General features: G+C 43.1%; 1 protein-coding gene across 2 annotated transcripts in view; it reads left to right on the top strand.

Moving 5' to 3' along the window:
• LOC117526951 (calpain-2 catalytic subunit-like) overlaps window positions 1-22756 on the top strand; it is an 81556-nt gene extending 58800 nt beyond the window's left edge. For both annotated transcript variants that reach the window (XM_034189077.1, XM_034189076.1), the window contains 7 exons: window positions 194-251; window positions 322-386; window positions 478-546; window positions 1022-1100; window positions 11391-11507; window positions 19846-19901; window positions 22587-22756. In XM_034189077.1, the coding sequence (XP_034044968.1) occupies window positions 194-251; window positions 322-386; window positions 478-546; window positions 1022-1100; window positions 11391-11507; window positions 19846-19901; window positions 22587-22610 (468 nt within the window). In that variant the 3' untranslated portion in view covers window positions 22611-22756. The remainder of the gene's footprint in view (window positions 1-193; window positions 252-321; window positions 387-477; window positions 547-1021; window positions 1101-11390; window positions 11508-19845; window positions 19902-22586) is intronic.
• The last annotated feature ends 1489 nt before the right edge of the window (window positions 22757-24245 follow it).

Genomic DNA, 24245 nt, shown 5'->3' with positions numbered 1-24245 from the left:
TACGAAGCGCGTTCAGTACCAGCAGTAAAATCTGTTCCACTTCACGTTCTTGGATTTGAGAAAGTTTCCTCTTGCTGTTCTGAATTTTAAACTCGACCCCTTGTGACCACAAACGTCATCCTCTGGAATTCTCTGAAGATGTGATATTGAAGCTCCAGTGAGTCTCTGAATCAGGTTTCATTGATGATTTCAGGACATGGAGATCTCTGCAGTGGAACTAAGGACCATCCTGAACAAGATCGTCTCCAAACGTAAGACCAGCCGTGGACACGCGGCTTCAGCTTCCCGCACCGTCGGCATCTAAACGTTTTGTCTTCACAGGGACGGACATTAAAACGGATGGCTTCAGTATGGAGACCTGCAGAGTGATGGTCAACCTGATGGACGTATCCTTTGACTGTAAAAATGTCTTCTTCCTGTCCAGCTGAGTCTTTGTCAAGGGCAGAGCTCCTGTGATGTTTCTTAACTCCGCAGAAGAACAGTGACAACGGGAAGCTTGGCCTGGCGGAGTTTGCGACACTGTGGAAGAAAGTGCAGCGATACCTGGTGAGCTGTGACCTTTGACCCCACTGGTCTGCCTGGAGGGCTGCACAAATTTCAAATTCAAATTGATTCATGTATATAGTGCCAATTTGCAATGAGATTGCCTCAAGGCATAATAAAAGCATAATAAAAACAGAAAAAACTGAATTAAAAATTTAAAAAGACAAAACCATAAAAGAATAAAAACACATAACATTAATGATAAAATGAAGGAAAACAAATGCGTCTTAAATGTGATTCAAAAGTCTCCACAGTATCCGACTGCCAGCTGGTGTGGGAGCTCGCGTTTTGACCTCCAGAGTCGCGCGGTGACTCTGACGCATTGTTAATAATCTTGGGGAAGACAGACAAACGAACGATACCCGTGTTTGTGTCACTTCCTGTCTGAAGACGGGTGTGACTGGAGCTCACTGGTTTTGGTTTTTGTCTGTTGACTGGATGATGGACAGGCGTCATGTGTGACTCTTTGTGTCCACAGTCCATCTATAAGAACAACGACACCGATAACTCGGGCACCATGAGCACGCCGGAGATTAGAGTTGCCTTCAAAGACGCAGGTGGGTTATGAAAAATGGCAAAAATGCCACTTTTTTTCTGTGTTCAGATGTTTATGAATGAATGAATCAAATGGGACGCCAGCTTTAAGTCTTCATATGTCTTAAAACCTTTAAACACAGTCCAGGAGCCTCGTGTACAAAGACGTGGATTTCCTCCTGAAACACGTGTCAGCACAAAAATATCCAGATGTATCAAAGTGTGCATACGCATGGATCCAAGCATGTTCCGTTTGTACATCCCATTGTACCTGGAATTGAGTGCACATGCACCAGACACCTCTGTGGCCACGCCCCATTTAAATATGCTAATTTATTTAAATAGTTTGGTTGTGTTATTTGCTGGCACTATAAATATGGAGCGCCATGTGTTTGATGATGTCTGCGAGTGTCTCTGTGTTGTGTGTAAAAATTAAAGCACTTTTAGAGGCAAAGTGCAAAACCAACCAAAGCTGTGGTTCAGTCGCTGTTCTCATACAGCTCACTGCAGTGTGAAATGAAAATGTGTCCGTGTGTGTGTAAACGCTGTGAGCTCAGAGCAACACACACGCACACACACACACACACACACACACACACACACACACACACACACAGAAGTAAAAACACATGGGTTATGCAGTGGCTGACAGTGTGACTTCACAACTTTACACACACGTTTACTGAGAAATACTGAGCGCCGTCGGGAGCCTGTTAAGAATCTGCAGCTCCAGTTCCATCATCAAGAAAAAGAAAACACGAGAGGACTTCCGGTGGCGCTGACGAGATGGACGCATAAACCAGAGCTCTGATTTCATCCTGTGGTATCCCCATAACTCGAGGACTTTTCCCACCAGATATCATTTTTGAAACTACTCAGAGGATGAACGGGGATAGAAAATTGAGGTCCGGGATGAAAGAGAAGAAAACGGACTCGAGTTCTGACCATGAATCCAGCCACGCTAGTTTAGCCATGTTGAACAATAGCTATGCTAACGAAGCTAACACAGTGATTACAGGTGGCACGATTCGTTCTGTTGTAAGTGAAGTAATGGCTAAGGGATTGGACGAACTAAAATCCCAGATGAGGAAAGATCTTCTGGAGTTCCGAGAGATAATTAAAGGCGACATGAAGAGCCAAATGGATGACTTGAGCACTAACATCAACCAGAAACTACAAACAGCGACCCAGCAGATCAAGGAGAATACACGGCGCATAGAGGGGTTGAGAAAAATGTGGCCGGGTCAGAGAAGTGGGATTTGGCTGTGAAGGACACATTACTTGATCTTCTCACTAGCCAGCGTGTTCTACAAAACAAGCTTTCTGAATTGGAGAGTCGCTCCCGTTGTAAAAACATTCGCATTTACGGAGTTCCAGAGAGTGAGACCCCAGAGCCCGCCTCCTTAACACACCTTGTTGAGAACCTAATAATGACTGAGCTTGGCGGCAATCTGGATATTCAACAGGCGACTGACCTTGGACTCGAGCGGGTGCACAGAGCCCTGGGTCCCCGGCCACCACCAGGAGCACCGTCGCGCTCCATAGTGATCCGTTTCTCCAGGTTTACGACAAAAGAAAAAGTTCTCCTGGCAGCTTGGAAGAAACAGCTGTATGTCCAAAATAAGCGTGTTTATTTTGATCACGACTGTGCAGCCGATGTGCAGCAAGAGAGGAAGGAATACATTCCAATCAAGAAAGTGCTCAAAGAAAACCACATTCGCTTTCAAACGGCACTGACGAAAATGCGAATACATTTCCACACTGGCATGGTAACCTGTAACAACGCTCACGAAGCAGCCAAGGAGATACGGAAGCACGGCCTCACATTAGGACCAATACAACCGAAGAAGCCCAGTGAGCATGCAGCGGAGACCTTATCCAAGCTTCTGCCGTGGGGAGCGGTGGGAAGGACACGCCATGTCGGTAACGAGTACCAGGAGGTGATCGCTTACGGGAGTTTCAAAGACCCAACCGGGAAAACGCAACACCCGAAAACTGACTAAGTTTTAGTACGACCGGTATGTACAGTGTTGGTATCGTCTTGCATGCAAGTAAGTAAAGAAGCTGGACAATTTTGGAAAAGAAATATAATACGTGACCAATCAAAATCTCCCCCCCCCCCCCTTTTTGCTATCTCATCGCGTGACGCTATTTTTATTTTTGCAAGGGGGGGGAGGCTGTTTCAGCGTAACATTTATTGGCCACCTTTTTCTGGGTATAATACTCAGTCTCTGTCTTCATCTACAGAGTGAACTAATGAGGGGCCCCACCTTGTGGCCACACCCCCTCACTGTTTCCAGAGGAGTTTGTTCTCCCTCACGTTTGGAAGTCTTGCCCAGTTCTGGGACGTCAGTTGACGGTTCTCTTTATTTTGGACAGTTACATTTTGAGTCATGTTACTTTCTTTTGTTGCAGGGCGCTGGAGTACATTCAATAGGTAGTGAAAATAAGAGACAGTGTTTCAATATTACAAATTTTTGTCATTAAATGTGAATGGTTTAAACAGCCCCATAAAACGGAGTAAAATGATATCAAAATTGAAAAGGAAAAAGGTCAACATTGCTTTCTGGCAAGAAACTCATCTGTCTGACATAGAACATAAAAAACTAAAAAAGATGGGTTTTTCTCACACCTTTTTTTCATCACATAAATCGGGTAATAAGAGAGGAGTAGCCATATTAATTTCTAATAAAGTACATTTTGAACCAATTTCTGAAATCTATGATAAAGAGGGTAGATTTGTTTTGGTCAAGGGGAAAATAGAGGGAAAACAAATAACTTTATTGAATATATATGCTCCTCCAGGAAGTCCAATCTCCTTTTTTAAAAAAGTTTTTGATTTAATAGCCCTGGAAAAGGACGGCACTATGATATGTGCCGGAGATCTCAACCTATTGTTGAACCCCATTTTAGATACTACTAATAGAAAGAGGAAAAGGAATGCCACTGAAATTTGGGTAAATAACACCATTAATCTTCTCAGTCTCACAGATGTGTGGCGAAGCCTACATGGAAGAGAGAAGGACTTTACATTTTATTCAGCTCGCCATAATATGTATTCGAGAATTGATATGTTTAACCGTGATCTTCAGAGAGTAAAACACTGTAAAATGGGACAAAGGGATCTCTCAGACCATGCAGATCTCTTCCTGAACCTACATCTAGATGAAGCTAGAAAGAAGACAAATTGGAGGCTGAACATTGATATGTTAAAAAATGAGACACACATAAAAGCAATAATAGATGAGTACAAAGAATTTCTCTCAATAAATGACAACGGGGAGGTTAGTGCCACCATTCTTTGGGATGCAAGTAAGGCATATCTCCGGGGTAAGCTCATAGCCAAAGCAGCATTTCAGAAAAAAGCAAATCTGAACAATTGCATAACCTGGAATATCGACTTAAAACCCTTGAAAAATTACATAGCCAAAATAAGGATCCTTCCCTCTTAACCCTAATGCGACCCATTAAACAAGAGATAGATCAGATTTATAGTGAAGATATAGAGAAAAACATAAGGTATATGAAGCAGAGGTATTATGAAGCTGGGCCAAAAGCCGCCAAAGTCTTGGCATGGAAACTGCGTAAGCAGCAGGAGGAGAGGGCTATTCATAAAATTAGGGATCCAATCACGAACAAACTGGAAATCAAACTAAGTAAAATTCACAGGTCATTTGAAAAATATTCCGAATTATTATACACACAAAAAGGAGAAACTAATGGTAATAAAATTGATAAATTTCTGAGCTCATTGGACCTTCCCTCACTAGGTAAGATTCATAACGAAGCTCTTACAGCAGAAATTTCTGATTTAGAAGTTAATAAAGCAATCTCAGCCCTAAAAACTTGTAAATCCCCTGGCACAGATGGCTACCCAGCCAAGTGGTATAAAGTGATGAGGAAAGCCCTCACTCCTCTGCTTAAAGAGTGCTTTAATAATATTATGAAGGGTGGTGCCCCACCTCCCTCATGGAAAGAGGCTTTTATTTCTGTAATACATAAAGAAGGCAAATATAAATTAGGCTGCAAATCCTATAGACCCATTAGTGTCCTTAATGTTGATTATAAACTTTTTGCATCAATTTTGACTAAACAGATGGCTATGATATTTCTCATTGACGAAGATCAGACAGGTTTCATTAAAGATCGGCAAACACATGATAATATACGTCGCATTATTCATATTATCGATCATGTCATAATCACAAATTCCAGTGCTGTCCTTCTCAGCTTAGATGCTGAGAAGGCTTTTGATTCGGTCAGTTGGCAATTCCTGTATCAAACTATGGATCGTTTTGTTTTTTCTGAAAAATTTACTCAGGTTATTAAAGCCTTATATACATCCCCAACAGCGATGATAAAAGTAAATGGTGGCCTATCAAGTCCAATAAAACTCCAAAGAGGCTGCCATCAAGTGTGCCCTTTAAGTCCATTTCTATTCAATTTGTTTATTGAACCCTTAGCCCAGATGATAAGGCAGGAAAAAGAATTGAAAGGTGTAAATATTAAAGGTACAGAACATAAAATTTGCTTGTACGCTGATGATGTACTAGTAACACTCTTAAACCCAGGAAATAGCATACCTCTGCTTATGAATGCCCTTAAAACGTTCGGATCTCTTTCAGGATACTCTCTTAATGTGAATAAAACCCAAGCTCTTTTGTTCAATTATAATTCCACTCAAGAACTAGTTAAAAAATATGATTTCAACTGGAACCTATCATATATTCAATACTTGGGGGTAACCATACCAAAAGACCTCCCTTCCGTTTTCATACTTAACTACAAAAATATTACAAAGAAAATCAATAAGGACCTAGACAGATGGGCCTTGCTCTCACTAGACATTGGAGAAAGAATTAGATTGATAAAAATGGTAATCTTACCTAAATTGTTGTACCTATTTAATGCATTACCTGTGGAAATCCCTCAGAGCCAATTCAGAGAATGGGACAAATGTATATCTAGGTTTGTGTGGAACTCAAAGAAGCCACGAATAAAATACGCTATTCTCCAATTATCAAGGGACAGCGGAGGTTTGGTTTTACCTTGTCTTAGGCATTATTATATCGCAGCCCAGTTGAGACCACTTGTCCTCTGGTGTGATGAGTCCTATGTGGCGAGGTGGAAGGGTTTGGAGCTCTCCTTGACTGAAGTGCCATTACAGTCAGTACTAGGCTGTGCACATTGTGCTAAAACAACTATACAGCTAGGAAATTTTTGCTTGTGTTCATCTATTAAAATATGGCTGCAAGTTGTAAAGATGTTTCATCTCCAAAGACAAGTTAAAATCCTGGGATGGCCACTGTGTGACCCACACTTTGCACCAGTAGTCCATGATTTTAGATTTAAACAGTGGTCCCAATTAGGTTTAAGAGTCCTTAGCAGTATCATTTCTAAAGGCCAGATGGACAGTTTCCAGAATCTTTCACTCAGATTTGGTCTTGGTAAACATGACTTTTTCAGATATCTCCAACTACGCCATTATTTTGTTAAGGAAATACAATGTGTCTCATCTGGAAATCCCTCCAACCTAGTTCAGGTCTTTGTTGATATCTACAAAGGATGTAATAACAAAAAAATTGTAGGAAGAATTTATAAGATTCTGAATTCAACTAATAACAAAATGTATCTTCATGTGAAAAAACAATGGGATAAAGATTTGAAATTTGAAATACCAGAAGAACTCTGGTTGGAGGGATGGAAGTCTCAAAATTGTACAACAAACTCGCCTATCTGGAGAGACTTCTGCTGGAAAAGTTTAGTTCGTTTTTTTCATTACTCCTATTAGGAAATCAAAAGTCATGGGAATTCAGTTCTCTTGCTGGAGGGAATGTGGATCTACCGAAGCAGATCAAGTTCATATATTTTGGTCATGCCCTGCCATCGTTCGTTTTTGGAAGGAGGTAATAAGTATGATTCACTCAGTATTGGGTATTCATTTGGACCTGTCATTTTGCTCATTGTTCCTCTGTGTCTCTCCAAAAGGATTAGGTCAAATGGACTTGTACCTACTAAGGATTATTCTTGTTGCGGCAAAGAAAGCCATCACTAAGTGTTGGCTCAAAAAAGACATTCCTTCAGTGTCTCTCCTAATACAAATTGTGACACACATAAGAACAATGGAACTTACAACATTCCGCCTTCACCTACAACAACACAAAGAAAAGTACTGGAAAAAATGGGACTGTTCTGTACAATCCATGGACACTGACAATGTTGACGGAACTGTAAAAAATATATTCTTTTTGTTTGTACTCCTGTGCCTGCCCATGTTTGTTGTTTATGTATGCCATAAAACTTCTTTAAAAATAAAAAGTAAAAAAAAAAAGAAAACATGAATAATCACAATAACAAAAAAATGTGCCTGTGCTGGTTTTTGTTCAGAGCAAAAATAAATGACAGTAAAACTCAAACGTCCCAGTGCTTTTGTATGGTTTTCTACGTAATAAACACCATATATTACAAATTTTATATAACGGATTGTTGCTCACATCGGGCAGAACGTCCTGTCTGACCGCAGTACTTTCACATTAAAACTCCCCATGTGTAGCGGACAGAGCAGCATGGACGTGCCCAGTAACAGAGGTATGAAATTAAAGTTCAGTGCTGACACTTGGCCATTTTTTTTTTTTTCAAACAGTGCAGACACAGGACCCGCAGTCTGATGTGCTGCTAAATCAGACACCGCAAAAGGCTGTGATCACTCTTACGTTTTCACTCCTTGGGTCTCTCCTGTCACAGTTTAGAAGTTTTTGCATCTGATTATACCTGCAATTTATGGCGGAAACTGTCCACCTTTTTAATTTGGAGGTTGTAGAAAGAAGAGTGTGTTGAGGGACAAAAAATAATCCAGAAAATTGCACAGGTGCGATGGAGAACTTTAAAACTGTCACACACGTTGACGTCATTGCATGGTGTGGAGATAGTGGCAGCTGCATAAATCAGGCTTTAGGATTCGTCCACACTGGACTTAGCAAAAAAGAGTGACTTGACCAAATGTAATCTTTTTAATAGACATAATGCCTGCCGCTTATTTAAGGCAGGTGTTTATTTTTTTCAGAGGACGTTTTGACCCGGTGTCGCAAAATGAGGCAGCTCCTGGTTCAGGATTCGTCATAGATCGTTCGGTGCCTCCTGACTGTAACTAATCCTTTACATAAATAAAACTGATTTTGTACATTTTATACATATTGGACTATAATGGACAAAATTTGCTGGTTGACCTGAATCTGTTATATGCAAGCTTTACTGGATTTAACCAGCAAGCAGCCACCCATCGTGCGCTGTGCAGCCTCCAGCCTGATGCGCATTTGTGCCTCACATATGATTTGAACATTGATGGAATGAAAATGTTTCCTGTTTACAAAAACAAATTCATCATGTGATGGCGTCTTTATAGCAACATGTGTGCAGTCAATAGCTCTGATCACATTCAGGAAACCGGCTCGCTGAAAACTGTGCTGTAATTTTAGAATGTGATGAACCTGGATGACATTCAGATGATTGTGTTCCACACAGCTGGTGGCTCGGCTCAAGGTTGACTGGCACACTCCTGACCCATCAGCCAGCTCACGCTGGAATACCCCTGTTGCCAGGAAGCCCAGCGCAGTCAGCACCTGTGTGGGCACAGACAACCCCTGGCTCCTCGCCGTATTGCACTCTGGGCCGCCGCAGTTCTGTTCTCCAGTAACAGTGACCTTGATAATCGAAATCGGTTTATGAGCCAATTATCATCATTTGTAAGTAAATCCTCGCGTTTCCTGAATACACGCTTGCATTAACTCGCACCATTTGTAAGGTCCTCTAACAACGCTAACGCAGTCACTGTTAGCGCCATTATACACATCACTGTGCACATGTTTTTATATCCACCCATGTAACTGCAAACATGTGGGTGTGTTAAATGTTCATCAGTGTGTCTCTGATGTTCCTCATCACTCTGATGACTTCATGTTTTCACACTATTAACCTCTGCGTGTCGCCAGAGGAACAACAGCTGTAGAAACGTGCACCTGCCAGCCAGGACTTCTGTGATGCACCGCACATTTCACTTTTGATACATCTGAACGTTGCCATGGAGACAGACAGACGCACACTTTGAACATAAGGCTCTTGGTCTTGGCCTTGTTTGTGGATACTTTGGGCATGACCTTCAGGGTTCAAGGCCTGAGCAAGTCGAGTCTGGAAGGATGCATTGCAACACCCACCACACCATGGACCCTCCCCGCCTCTCCCCCTCTTTTTATAGGGGGGAGAGGCGGGGCCTTCATACATGTCTCACAACATAGGATGGCCCCTTAGCAGAATATTGCTTATGCTAGAACTGTCTCTGCTCTCAAGTAACCATCTGTCTGCTGTGACCGGGGATGGCGTGGGTGTGTCCATAGCCGCGGGCCCGCATGGGTGTGTTCTCAGTTGTTGGTGGTGGGGGGAGGGGGGGCGTGTTCACAGTCAGGGCGTGGGCGTGTCCTCGGTCTACTCCAACTGCTCAGCACCTGCGTGCTGGATCCAGACAAACATTGAGAACCGTCCCTGATTCTCCAGACCAGGCAGCTAAGTGACTCTGCTCTTCTTTTTTTTAGATATTTAGTTATCCTGCAGTAAACACGAGTAGAGTTCTCCCTTAGAGTTGGAATGTATAATAGAAGATACACCTTACTAAAATGTCATGTGGCAGCTGCGTTTCCTCACAGTGTCAGTGATCCTCCTAATAAGTGAACTACAACAAGCCTCAATCAATTTTATTTATATAGCGCCAAATCACAACAAACAGTTGCCCCAAGGCGCTTTATATTGTAAGGCAAGGCCATACAATAATTACAGAAAAACCCCAACGGTCAAAATGACCCCCTGTGAGCAAGCACTTGGCGACAGTGGGAAGGAAAAACTCCCTTTTAACAGGAAGAAACCTCCAGCAGAACCAGGCTCAGGGAGGGGCAGTCTTCTGCTGGGACTGGTTGGGGCTGAGGGAGAGAACCAGGAAAAAGACATGCTGTGGAGGGGAGCAGAGATCGATCACTAATGATTAAATGCAGAGTGGTGCATACAGAGCAAAAAGAGAAAGAAACACTCAGTGCATCATGGGAACCCCCCAGCAGTCTAAGTCTATAGCAGCATAACTAAGGGATGGTTCAGGGTCACCTGATCCAGCCCTAACTATAAGCTTTAGCAAAAAGGAAAGTTTTAAGCCTAATCTTAAAAGTAGAGAGGGTGTCTGTCTCCCTGATCTGAATTGGGAGCTGGTTCCACAGGAGAGGAGCCTGAAAGCTGAAGGCTCTGCCTCCCATTCTACTCTTACAAACCCTAGGAACTACAAGTAAGCCTGCAGTCTGAGAGCGAAGCGCTCTAATGGGGTAATATGGTACTACGAGGTCCCTAAGATAAGATGGGACCTGATTATTCAAAACCTTATAAGTAAGAAGAAGAATTTTAAATTCTATTCTAGCATTAACAGGAAGCCAATGAAGGGAGGCCAACACGGGTGAGATATGCTCTCTCCTGCTAGTCCCCGTCAGTACTCTAGCTGCAGCATTCTGAACCAACTGAAGGCTTCTTAGGGAACTTTTAGGACAACCTGATAATAATGAATTACAATAGTCCAGCCTAGAGGAAATAAATGCATGAATTAATTTTTCAGCATCACTCTGAGACAAGACCTTTCTGATTTTAGAGATATTGCGTAAATGCAAAAAGGCAGTCCTACATATTTGTTTAATATGCGCTTTGAATGACATATCCTGATCAAAAATAACTCCAAGATTTCTCACAGTATTAATAGAGATCAGGGAAATGCCATCCAGAGTAACGATCTGGTTAGACACCATGCTTCTAAGATTTGTGGGGCCAAGTACAATAACTTCAGTTTTATCTGAGTTTAAAAGCAGGAAATTAGAGGTCATCCATGTCTTTATGTCTGTAAGACAATCCTGCAGTTTAGCTAATTGGTGCGTATCCTCTGGCTTCATGGATAGATAAAGCTGGGTATCATCTGCGTAACAATGAAAATTTAAGCAATACCGTCTAATAATACTGCCCAAGGGAAGCATGTATAAAGTGAATAAAATTGGTCCTAGCACAGAACCTTGTGGAACTCCATAATTAACTTTTGTCTGTGAAGAAGATTCCCCATTTACATGAACAAACTGTAATCTATTAGACAAATATGATTCAAACCACCGCAGTTGATATCAGCGAGAGGACCAGATGGCGCTGGTGTGTCAGGTGACGCTGCTTTAACCAGTCCTAGTGTTTGTTTGTTGTGAGTGATGTTTGTCTTCTTGCGGTGGCGGTCTGATGATGTCATCTTCCAGGTTTCACGCTGAACAACACCATCTACCAGCTGCTGGTGGCTCGCTACGCCGAACCCGACATGACCATCGACTTTGATAACTTCGTGGGCTGTCTGATCAGACTGGAGATGATGTTCAGTGAGTTCCCGCCCCCTCCTCTGAAGCTCCACCCCTCTCCTTTATGCCCTTTTCTGTCTGAGGTTCTTGCTGTTCTTCTGGCTGAAGCCCCGCCCCTTCTTCTGGGTGAAACATTAAACATTCAGGGCCTGATTCACTAAGGTCCCAGATAAGATCTTTGCTAATTTGAGATCAGTGTAAATCTGTTTGGTTTTTTTTTTTTGTTTTTTTTTCCTGGTTTATCTTTGGGTAAACAAACAGCTCTGTGGCGCCCCCTCACATTTTATTCTGTTAAAATCCATTGACATGCAAACAGGAAGCAGACCAACGTTACCATCTTAGACATAAAAACAGCAGTTTCATTGGTTAAGCCTCAGTCCCACTGAATAATAATCCATGAATAATGAGCCACTCATGGCTGTGTCAGTGATTATTGGGATAATGATCCACGTATAAATCTATCACATATCTGCTACTGAGGTGCCTCTCTGTACTTCACATGTGGCAGGTATCAGCCTCTAGTGTGCCTTGACCAACCTGTCATTCAGCCTCAAGTGGTTCATGTCGCCGCATATGATCTATGTAGCGCCATGTAATGTGACGTTGGTGCACGTTTAGGCTTGAGTTTGGTCCAAACCTCCAGCCCTCCCACACTTGGTCCCTTAAATGTGTGGGGTTTTCAATTCACAGCATCCATTCAACATGTTGTCGCTTTTCTTAAACGCAGTCTAAAAATAGACGCTCCGGTACAGTCCGGTGTGCGCCGTGCATCAGGCTGCTGCTCCACCTGTGTTACAGAGTCATTAAATGCACCAGACCAGCAGGAACCAAACCACAGGCTCCTGGACACTCGCCTCTGCACTTCCTCTCGCTGGCTTTATTTCTTCCGTGGCTTTAAACACACATTTGACACCGTGATCCAACTTTTAAGTTTGTGTGTGTCGGTTATTAACTGCAAAATCGCTCTTTTAGGAGCTGGTGTTCTGCATAAATGCTCGTCTTCAGTGCGAGTCATTGCGTCAGCGCACACTGAGCGCACCTCATCTGATCCATTAACAAGATGTTAAATCTCTTGTAAACATACTTTTACAGCTGCTTATAAAGCAGGAATGAACATGCAACTGTTTTACCAAGCTATTACAATAAACAATAGTTACCTTTTAAGCCGTTCCAAATACGGAGAGAGACGGACAGAAAGGGTCCAGATGAAACAGTCCTCTGCCATTCCAGAAGCGATTAGAGGTGTTTCAGCATCCAAGCTCTGACAGAAAATGATTCATTCGCTACAAAATAATTATTTTATACACAGCGCCCGGCGCACAAAGCAGGTGGAAATGTGCACAAGAGGGTGCAGCCGGTTGCTTGGATGATGGGCTTTTAACAGTGTCATCCTCAGAATCCTCGTTAGTCCTCGTAGTACCTCGTACACAAACTGCCCCACGCTGTTGTTGCTAAATTTTGAACTTCTTGAAATTAGCGCCACAGTCAGAGATGAGCCAAATATTCTGCCTCTAAGAGCATCTCAGAGCCACTATTCTCCCACGTTTGTTGAATAACTGGACTCGTACCAACAACAACATACTACATGGCTCATTTTTCAGTGGGACCAGGACTTTACTTTCCCAGGTACAGCTCCATTTCAGCCAATCAGAAGGTGTCTAATAAAAAACCCTGGTCAATATCGGCTACTAACTTTCTTACTAACTTTCTTTAAAAATAATTTATTTCATGCCTATCAGCGCGCACAGTGAGTGGAATCAGGCGGTGGGAGACTGATCATATATGCGCGCGCATATACGATCAGTCTCCCACCGCCTGATTCCACTCACTGTGCGCGCTGATGGGCATGAACTTTAATATGATATTAGGTTATTGCGAGGGAACACACACAAAAAAAAACCCCACAAAACTTTACATGAGAGAACTGTTTGCTCTCTCCGGTGTTTGCTCATGGACAGTGCGTGAGGTAATCAGCGCGTAGACGCTTGTAGTGCTGCTTCAACAGCGCGGAACCCTCACGAGCCATGACGGCCGACCAAAATATCAAACAGGTTTGATTTTCATCCGACCACACGATTCCTGATCGGGAGGTGGTCGTGAGATGTTGTTACACGCAGCTCGTTACTCCATGTAGACTGGCGTCTTGTAAATTGCCTTTTTGGCTGCTGCTATCAAAACTGCAAAAAGATATTTGTTTAGAGGTCTGTAAAAATCATTAAGGTTTCCCAGGAATATGGTAGAGAACTGTCATGGTAAATTATTAATGTTATTATTACAATCCCAAAACGCCCTGCTTCCCGAACCCCACACAGTCTCCAGTAGTCCTCTGCGCCCGTGCCAAAGTCTGCCTTCTGCTTAGGTGTTATAAAAAAAGCCAACTGAACTCTCACCATGTGTGAGAGTTCGTACATTTCCACTGGGATTCACAGACATCCAACCATTCTTCATTTGATATTAACAGACTTCCTTCATCTTGCCATTTTGACTTCTTGGTCAAAAAGCTTTTGTAAAATTTACCAACGGCACCTTTAACTAATGTCTTTTTAATAGGCCTTCAGGAAAATGATCATTATTGGGTCATTAATATCAGTTTTGGTGATAATGTTCTGTTGAAAGTGGTTCCACAATTGGAGATATCTAAAAAAAAAAAAAAAAAATCTGAATTACTAAAATGATAATCTGTCTTCAAACTGTCAATCTTTCATCTTTCCATTATGTGTCAGCGAATAAAAAGTTGTTATGCCCTTTGAGATCCAGTGTTTAAATGTGCAGTCTATGACGTTCGGGCTGAATCCAGGCTCAAATGTGCATTTCATCATTTTACCAACAGCAATTCTTGTATATTCTTCCGTGAATTGTTCTGTGACCCTCCTGTCCTGTGCACCAACAGCATTCGTTTTGTGAATTGTTCTGTAATTTATGTCTGTATCATGGCCCAAGCAGAGGGTCACCCCTTTGAGTCTGGTCTGCTTGAGGTTTCTTCCTCAGAGGGAGTTTTTCCTTATCACTGTTGCTCTGGGGGTTGGTAAGGTTAGACCTTACCTGTGTGAAGCGCCTTGAAGCAACTCTGTTGTGATTTGGCGCTATATAAATGAAATAAATTGAAAATTGAATTGTCTAACTTATATTCTCCTTTTACTTTCCACCATATTTTTAATTGAGTTTTAATCCAGGGATTTTGAATTGTCTTGCTATGTTTATCTAAATTTTTATGAGCTAAAATTGAGTTAATTGGAGGATCCTTCGTTATTGAGGATTCAATATCTTTGCACCTAGCGTGATATTTTGGAGAGCACACATTCATTAGGGGTTTGATCTGAGCTGCATCCTTTAAAGTATGATACGCCTCCCTCTGCTTTGGAAAGCTGGAGGGTTTGATATTTGACCCCGAGCCAAATAAATCTAGAAACAGTTTTATCAGTTTCTGAAAAATCTTTCTGGGAGATTTCCACCGGAAGTGCCTGAAATAAAAACAGAAACCTTGGAAGCACATTCATTTTTACAGTCAATTCTGTGGCTCAGACTGAGAAAGGAAACTGAATTCTGTCTTCTGATAACCTCTTTAGTTTTTGTTAACAAGGGTGTTGTGAAAGTGTAGGAACACGGACCCACAACAGGGGGCGCAAATGAATGGACAATGGAGGAAGTCAAATAGCACTTTTACTGTTGTGAAATAAGCACAACAAACACAACCAATTACAATAATAGACAATAAAGTCGAATCACAAAGGTGTCATGTGGGCAGGCTCGAAGATAGAAGACGTCTGTCCAAAGCAGAACCGGAACCACACGATTTCCTCCGCCACCGAACCCCGGGAATACTGGAGCCGCCAAGTCCCGAACTCCCAGGTGGCCACTGCCTCCGCTTGTCGGATCTGGTACTGCTGGCGAGGAACAGAAACAGTCAGATGTGGGTGCGCCTGCACCCAGCAACACGTATGGTGGAAAAACCACCTCCACCTCTCGTCAGGAAAACACTGGTTAGTGCAGGAATGTGAGTACTTATCCAAAAGGTCCAATACAGTCTCCTGCTGTTCTACTCACTATCTGCGCAAAAGCAACAAAGTATTATGGTCAAGAAGACAATTGGCTGAGTACGTTACCTCCTCGGTAGAGCGATATCTCGGCAAAGAGGTGGAGATGACGTCTTGCTGATATACCGATGCGGATCAGATGATTGGTAACAGCTGCCGTAGGTGACAGCTGTCACCCCGGCTGCTCCTGTGAGGCGGCAGCGCCCTCTGGTGCCTGGAGCCCGCACTCCAGGCAGGGTGCCCTCTGGTGGTGGTGGGCCAGCAGTACCTCCTCTTCAGCGGCCCACACAACAAAGGGGGTATAATTAATTTCAGCTTGTAAAGACATGTCCTTTGGCAGATAAATGCCCAAGTACTTCAGTGATTGCTGATCCCAATTGAGAGGAATTTCTCACAAAGTTGTTTTGGAGGAAAATAATTAAAAGTTAAAAGTTGGATCTTTTGTATGTTTAATTCATAACCAGAGTATCTACTGAATTTCTGCAAGATGTTCATCTACTCAGGAAATGTAGTAGTAGGCTCAGATATATATACCAAAACATCATCCACATATAGAGCCACTTTATGGTCATCTCCATTTATAGAAATGCCTTTAATACTGTGTGTGTGTGTGTGTGTCTCAACCATTGTGAAAGTGGTTCTATATATAAAGAAAAAAGAACGGTGAGAAAGGACCGCCCTGCCTCGACCCGCACTGCAATGTCATAGAATCTGATATCCGTTAATTAGAATTCTCGCAGATGGTTTATTATACAGTGTACAAATAACCTGAACTAAATCAGAGTGTACCTCCATTCATGTTAATAAGAGGTCTGTTAGAAAAGTATCCAACCTTTTTATTTTTTGCAAAAACCTGATGGATTTGAATCACGTGTGTTTGCATGAGCCATGTGCGCATGCATGTTTTTTTTTTCACACCTGTCGATTGCATCATTTTCTGGTAAGCAGCCTTTGTGTGGGACGTGTGTAGAGCTCTCTGCAGATTTTCATTGCAAGGAAAATGGCGGAACAACTGGAGCAGCGCCGCATCAAATTTTGCCAGAAACTGGGTGACAGCCAGGTGGAAACCATCTGGAAGATTCAGACGGCTTTTGGTGACGATCCTCTGGGCATCACAGATTAAGGAGCGGTACAACTGGTTTAAAGACGTCCGCACAACAGTGGAGAGTGAGCCGCGCTCTGGGCGGCCATCAACATGCTGAAATGACCAGATCATTTCCAAAGTGAACGCTGTGGTGATGTGGGATCGTCGTGTGACTATCAGAGAAATTGTGGAAGAGGTGGACATCAGCACTTTTTCGGCACATTCCACTGTGACAGAAGATTTGGTCATGAAAAGAGATGCAGCGAAATTCATGCTGCTGCTGACGGCAGCGCAAAAGCGCCTTCGTGTTGAAGTCTCACAGGACATGCTGTGACATGCCCACCTCTTCCACAATTTCTCAGATAGTCACACGACTGAAAAGTCACCAAAAGCCATCTGAATCTTCTGAATGGTTTCCACCTGGCTGTCACCCAGTTTCTGGCAAAATTTGATGGGGCGCTGCTGCAGTCGTTCCGTCTTTTTCCTTGAAATGAAAATCTGCCGAGAGCGCGACACACGTCCCACACAAAGGCTGCTTACCAAGAAATGATGCAATCGACAGGCGTGAAAAAACTCACCCTGATATCAAACACCCTTCCAAATCGTCACCCCTCGATTTAATAATGACAAACACCCCCCAGACATATCCTGAAGTCGGGGTTTTCGGGAACGATCTGAGTGAGCGTTGTGCGATAGCAGTAGTCAGGGATACCAAACTACCCAAAACCAAACCACACATTGTACTGAAAAGAGACTTCAAACATTATTGTGAACAGGTTTGATCTAAAATCGAGTGGAATCGAATCTCTCTCCCAGCTGATGTTGGGCAGTTTTTCTATAATGAATTAGTGAAGCTAATTAATAAACATGTCCCACTACGTAAATTCAGAATTGAGGGGCAGGACAGTCCTTGGTTCTCTAACGAAATTGGAAACCTTTTAAAACAAAGGGACCGTGCCTGGTCCAAGCCACGGAAAACTAAAAGAGGCTGACTGGTTACATTTTCATCAGCTCCGTAACAAATGCACATTCCTAATTAAGACGATTAAATCCGAAATTTATTTATGTAAAATCTCCGAAAATTTAAAAGACCTCAGAAAGTTCTGGAAGGTTGTGAGATCTGCCTCCGGTGTCACACCTTCTAGTAAGCTGCCCAACTTTCTGGTCAAAGATTTGACTGATAAATGTACCATGTCACATCACTTTAATGAACATTTCATTAAAGCAGGACATTTGTTTGATTCCCTCAACAGTGATCTTAAAAAATTGCTATAATTAGTGAATCTGCTGGAGTAAAATGCCCTCTGATTGTCCATTTCAGTTCAAACCTGTGTGTGTCTCTGAGGTCTGTAGTGCGTTGAAGATGCTGGATTCCAAAAAATCAGCTGGTCCTGATGACTTGGATCCATTTTTTTCTCAAAATCGGCTGCAGATCTGATTGCAGAACCTCTAACTGACATCTTTAATTTGAACCTAAGCAGTCTGGAAATCTGACATTGCTAAATGGACTACAATTTATAAAGCACTTTTCCATCTGCATCAGACGGTCAAAGCGCTTTACAATGATGCCTCACATTCACCCATTCACACAAACACTCTCACACCCCAACGTCAGGCTGCTGCCATGCAAGTTGCTCACTACAAACCCAGATCAACTAGGGGATTAAGGACCTTGCCCAAGGGCCCTTAGTGATTTTCCGTTCAGTCTGGGATTTGAACTGAGGATCCTCTGGTCTGAAGCGCAACGCTTAACCACTAGACCATCACCTCCCCCTGCAAAAAGGAGGTGAACCTTCGAATGTGAACAATTACAGACCTATTTCAAAATTATGCATTCTAACAGAATTATTCTGGTCTGTGGTAAATCAGGCCGTTGGTAAAGCGGCCCAACACTCTGATTAATTTACCAATGCTCCGATTTACCAACGGCCCGATTTACCAACACTCCGATTTACCAACAGCCCAATTTACCAACACTCTGATTAATTTACCAACACTCTGATTTACCAACGGCCCGATTTACCAATGCTCCGATTTACCAACGGCTCAATTTACCAACGCTCCGATTTACCAACGGCCCGATTTACCAATGCTCCGATTTACCAACAGCCCAATTTACCAACACTCTGATTTACCAACGGCCCGATTTACCAACGCTCCGATTTACCAATGCTCTGATTTACCAACGGCCTGATTTACCAACGGCCTGATTTACCAACGGCCTGATTTACCAACGGCCTGATTTACCAACGCTCCGATTTACCAACGCTCCGATTTACCAACGGCCTGATTTACCAACGGCCTGATTTACCAACGGCCCGATTTACCAATGCTCCGATTTACCAATGCTCTGATTTGCCAACGGCCTGATTTACCAACGGCCTGATTTACCAACGGCCTGATTTACCAACGCTCCGGTTTACCAACGCTCTGATTTACCAACGGCCTGATTTACCAACGGCCTGATTTACCAACGGCCCGATTTACCAATGCTCCGATTTACCAATGCTCTGATTTACCAACGCTCTGATTTACCAACGGCCTGATTTACCAACGCTCCGATTTACCAACGGCCCAATTTACGAACACTCTGATTTACCAACAGCCCAATTTACGAACACTCTGATTTACCAACAGCCCAATTTACGAACACACTGATTTACCAGCGGCCCGATTTACCAACACTCTGATTTACCAACGGCTCGATTTACCAACACTCTGATTTACCAACGGCTCGATTTACCAACACTCTGATTTACCAACGGCTCGATTTACCAACACTCTGATTTAGCAACGGCCCGATTTACCAACACTCTGATTTAGCAACGGCCCGATTTACCAACACTCTGATTTAGCAACGGCCCGATTTACCAACACTCTGATTTACCAACGGCCCGATTTACCAACACTCTGATTTACCAACGGCCCGATTTACCAACACTCTGATTTACCAACGGCCCGATTTACCAACACTCTGATTTACCAACGGCCCGATTTACCAACGCGTTGACTTGGCAAATCAGAGCATTTGTAAATCGGTCTTGGTTTGTTTTTAGTCCACTTCTTCAAACTTGACTGAATAAAACTTGAACAGGAAGCTCCTTTAACTTCAGATTCACTGGTTGTAAAGAAAAAAGAAAATATTGAAATGTTTTAGAGTTTTTCTGTGAGGGATGTGGGGCGCCATTGCCCTCTAGTGGCTGCCTGTATGACTGACAGTGCGACTTGTCTTTTTCCTCAGGGATCTTTAACAAAATGGACGACGGCAGCGGCTCCATCGAGCTGAACTTCAGCCAGGTGAGGAAGTCTTCATGTCGTATTGAGTTGAGTGTCACGCTCAAATCATAATACATGAAACAACTGCTGCAGTTTGTATTAAAATTTCAGATGATCCAAAACGATAAAATGATCATCAAAAAGCCAAAGGTTCAGAACATGTATCCCATGAGACGAGTCAGGATCCTGAGGACAAGTGGGCTTTAAACCCACGTCCTTCTAGACCACTGAATGTGTATGAAGTGGACAAAGTGTCCCTGATGACCCACAGGCTTCCTGAAGAGCTGGTTTGAAACATGTTGAAGCCCATAGGGGGCGGGTCCAGATCTCGCCATCTTGGAAGTGCATGACTCCACCTAACTCCCGGGTAAAGAGGCCGAGCACAAATGTGGGCAGGCATTTGGTTCTGTTACCGGCCAATAACTGAACAAAATCGTTCCAATCTCAGTGTCACTGGCTTCACGGAAACGACATAAGCGTGTGTTTCCAGAGCAGAAGGTTCCCAGTTCAAGACCACCCCTGCCTGTTTTCAGTGTAATGTGGAGTTCCATCAGGAAGGGCATCCGGTGGAAAACTTGTGCCAAATCAACACACATCTGCATGTTGATCTCATTTTTCTACATCTCGGATCTGCTGTTGTGACCCCGAGTGAAAAATAGTTATGATGTACAGTTCAAATTTGGTGAAAATTGGACAGATTGTGTCACAAGTGGCTTCACTGGCACAGTGCCCCCCCACCCCCGGGGTCTTACAGACAGACCAAACCTTGAGAGTATCCAGTCATCCAGTGAAGCATCTCACAGTGTGTCTCAGTTCACGGGCTGCATCCTTCTAAGGATGCATTTGTTGGCTGCTTGTGTCATAAGGTGGCGTGATGTACGATGCTGCTTTAACCTCGATTTCCCCGAGCGAGTCTTCCCAAGGGATCAATAAAGTTCTGTCTAATGGAATTTAATAATCTAGTCTAATGAGGCTGCACAGTTCAAAAGGTCCTCTGAATGCAGCTGACGTGTGCAACGTTTTCTCCCCAAAAAACAAAAACCCCAGGTTCAGACTCCATGTGTACGATGATGAATAAATGTTTCTTGATAAAGAATAACAAGTACTCATGACTAAATGTTGGGTTGGTTTGGTGTGTGCAGCTGTCACGGTTGTGGGACTAAGTGTGCAGAGAGCCGCGCAGATTTTGGTCTGAATTAATAACTTCAGAGCGATTCGCCGTTTTAAATCAAATGACACCTCTTTCCAAACCTTATAATACAAACAATAAACTACAACCCACCAAAATCATTTTCTTTCTCCAAAATGAGACGTCCTCTGTTTCTTATGAATTACATCCTCACGTGCAGCTCAGCTGGCTGAAGAGCTCAGCTCAGAGTGCAGGGGTGGGCAATCATGTGCCATGAAGGGCCGAGACACTGCAGGTTTTCCTTTCTACCAATCACCTCAGCAGGTGATTTCAATAAAGATCAGGTGTTTATGTTCAGAGGAGAAGCTCATCAGCACCCACCTGCTGAGGTGACTGGTTGCAAGGAAAACCTGCACTGTCTCGGCCCTCGTTGCCCACCCCTGGTCTATGGAGTTACATTTGTGTCATTAATATCTGAAAGGAAATGATTTTGACAAAAACTACAGGTTTTGTTTATTTTTATTTATGTCCAGAGTTTAAGGATCCAGTGACCAATTTCATATTTATTTACTTTAAGACTCAATAAAATGTTGACATAGAAAACCTGTAAAGCCGAATTTTAGTACACAGAAAATTCACAAGAGGTGTTGATAAGGGAATCGATAAGGAATCGGATCAATAATGGCATTGATATCGATAAAATCTTATTGTATTGTGAGGAATTAAACCACCATACATATCAAGTCGCATTGAATCTGGAACAGGGGTGAATCGTATCGTCAGTATTGCTGTATGTATCATATCGCTGGTATCGAATCGTCAGTGATGAGATTCACATGCCTGCTGTGGATCGTTTCCTCCATGACACCTGGAGGGGGAATTTGTTTTGAGACATAAAGTTGTGTAAAATTGTGCAGTGGCCTGGCGTCGTGTCCAGAGCGAGCCCCGCCTCACGCCCTCTGACTGCGGGTGTGGTCTCTGAGTGACGGTGTCTCTGCTTCTCGTAATGTCTTTAGCTCATCCATTCAGTACGTCTGCTAGCTGTTGTGTTGTTGTTGTGTCTGTTTGTTGTATTTTATTACAAAGACCTGGAATAATCTGTCTTGTTGTGGACAAACGTCCTGACGGATCATCTGAGACGTCACACTGAGTTAGTGTTGTATGCTAATGGTGCTAGCACATTTAACACCTGGCCCTAGCTTCACCTGTTGGCTTAATGAATGATTACTGAGAAAATAAGCAACTCATAAATTTTAATGTCCACGACACAGTAAATCATTAGGAGAACCACAACGCAATGTGATTTAATAAACACCTGAAACAGGTTGACATGTTAGCTTAGCTGGATCAGACTCAAGCTCCACCTCTTTATCCATTCATGGGTTTTGTCACAACGCTGCTGCCAACATGGTGACACCCAGACATGTCAGAAGAGAAAACCTGTGGGTGACGTCACGCGGCCTTTGTCCAGGACAGACCGAGTCTGTGGTTTTTTACCGTTCGCTTTTCTTCTTCTTTTCATGTTCTTTGAAAGCTTTTGGTAAAAAATGCTGAAATTGTTTGTTTTCTTCGTGCAGTGGTTAAACTTCTCCATGATCTGAGCCGCCGCCTCTCCTCACAGTGCCACCGAGGCTTCATATTGTCAACGCCATGGTCCTACTTCCATGTTTGCTCCTCATCATTTTTCTCTTCTTTATGTGTATGGCTCACAAACGTAAATGAATTCAATAAATGTACCCTGAAAATCTGCTGAGTCACTGTTCAATATTCTTTTATCTAACTTTAAAGACAGACATTGTTAGCCCCTTAGCCCGGCGGACGGACGACGTTAGCCCCTTAGCCCAGCGGACGAACACCGTTAGCCCCTTAGCCCGGCGGACGAACACCGTTAGCCCCTTAGCCCGGCGGACGGACACCGTTAGCCCCTTAGCCCGGCGGACGGACACCGTTAGCCTCTTAGCCCGGCGGACGGACACCGTTAGCCCCTTAGCCCGGCGGACGGACACCGTTAGCCCCTTAGCCCGGCGGACGGACACCGTTAGCCCCTTAGCCCGGCGGACGGACACCGTTAGCCTCTAAGCAGATGGAAATGAAAGTTAATAGAGATAAATCTTAAGAATATATCATTCAAATAAGCTTTTTTTTTTGTTTTAGGTTTTTTTTTTTTTTTTTGCTTCCTTAGAGAAACTTTTTGATGTCATGTGAGAAAATAAGTTATATCCTGTTTTATCGAAAACAGGCCAGATTACTTTTTGTATTTTGATTCAGTTTTATTTAAAAGTTGTTAAAAATAAATAAATAAACAATTTAGAACATTTCAAGCTGACTAAAATATATAACACAATGCTGAAGTACCTTCGGCCGTATGAGCATGTAATCAGTGAAAGTGTGTAGAAAGAATGTGACCTTTTGACCTCTTAAAATAGGTCCAGGTTAGCCATCTTTGAAGTTGTCCATGGTTTGTCACCCAAGAATGTTCAATGTTCCCTGTAAATTTGAAGACTCTGGCAGGAACAGGACTGGACTTAGGCTGAACACAGACAGACGGCTTTTACATTTTTTTAAACCTTTACATTTTTTTTTATAATTGAGACCTTTTTTGCAAGGGAGACTGAGGGTCCGTTCCAGAAAGCAAGCTCAGAAAAGCTGCACTTAATGTGAAACACCTGACTTGAATAAGCCTAAGAAATGAGATGAGGCTGAAGCGGTTCAGTAAAGGCCGAGCCACGTTCACGTCATCAAACCAAGTCAAGACGGGTTGGTGTGCGCGCCGTCCATGAGGTTGAACACAGATCAACTGGACTCACAATGTTCACTGCCTCAGAGCAGCAATTATAATGGAGACCTGTGAGGAATTTAAACATCTAGGAAAAGAGGATAAACTGAAAGACTGGCAGCAAACTGCTGATCGACTAAATACGTACGTAGCCTACAACCAGAGTTAAACTGCTATTATCGTCAGGAGTCTCCCAACTTGGAGAGTTCTTTCCCGACCTCCCGATTCATATTTAAAATCTCCCGATATCAAAGTTAAGGGCCCCTTCACACATAGTATGAATAAGTACAAATTAGGGCAAATCATGGTGGAACCGCTCGTATCAGTGAACCACGAAACGTCGCAATAACAGGCAGGCGTGAATGATGCTGCTGCAACAGTTTAGTGCACAAGCGTGCACAAAACTGTCACAGTGGGAGTACAATGCGAGCAGCTGGAGCGTGTGTAACCACATCGCGCA

Source organism: Thalassophryne amazonica, chromosome 15, assembly GCF_902500255.1.
Source record: "Thalassophryne amazonica chromosome 15, fThaAma1.1, whole genome shotgun sequence".
Lineage (NCBI taxonomy): Eukaryota > Metazoa > Chordata > Actinopteri > Batrachoidiformes > Batrachoididae > Thalassophryne > Thalassophryne amazonica.
This window is presented reverse-complemented; position numbering and strand designations above follow the sequence as displayed.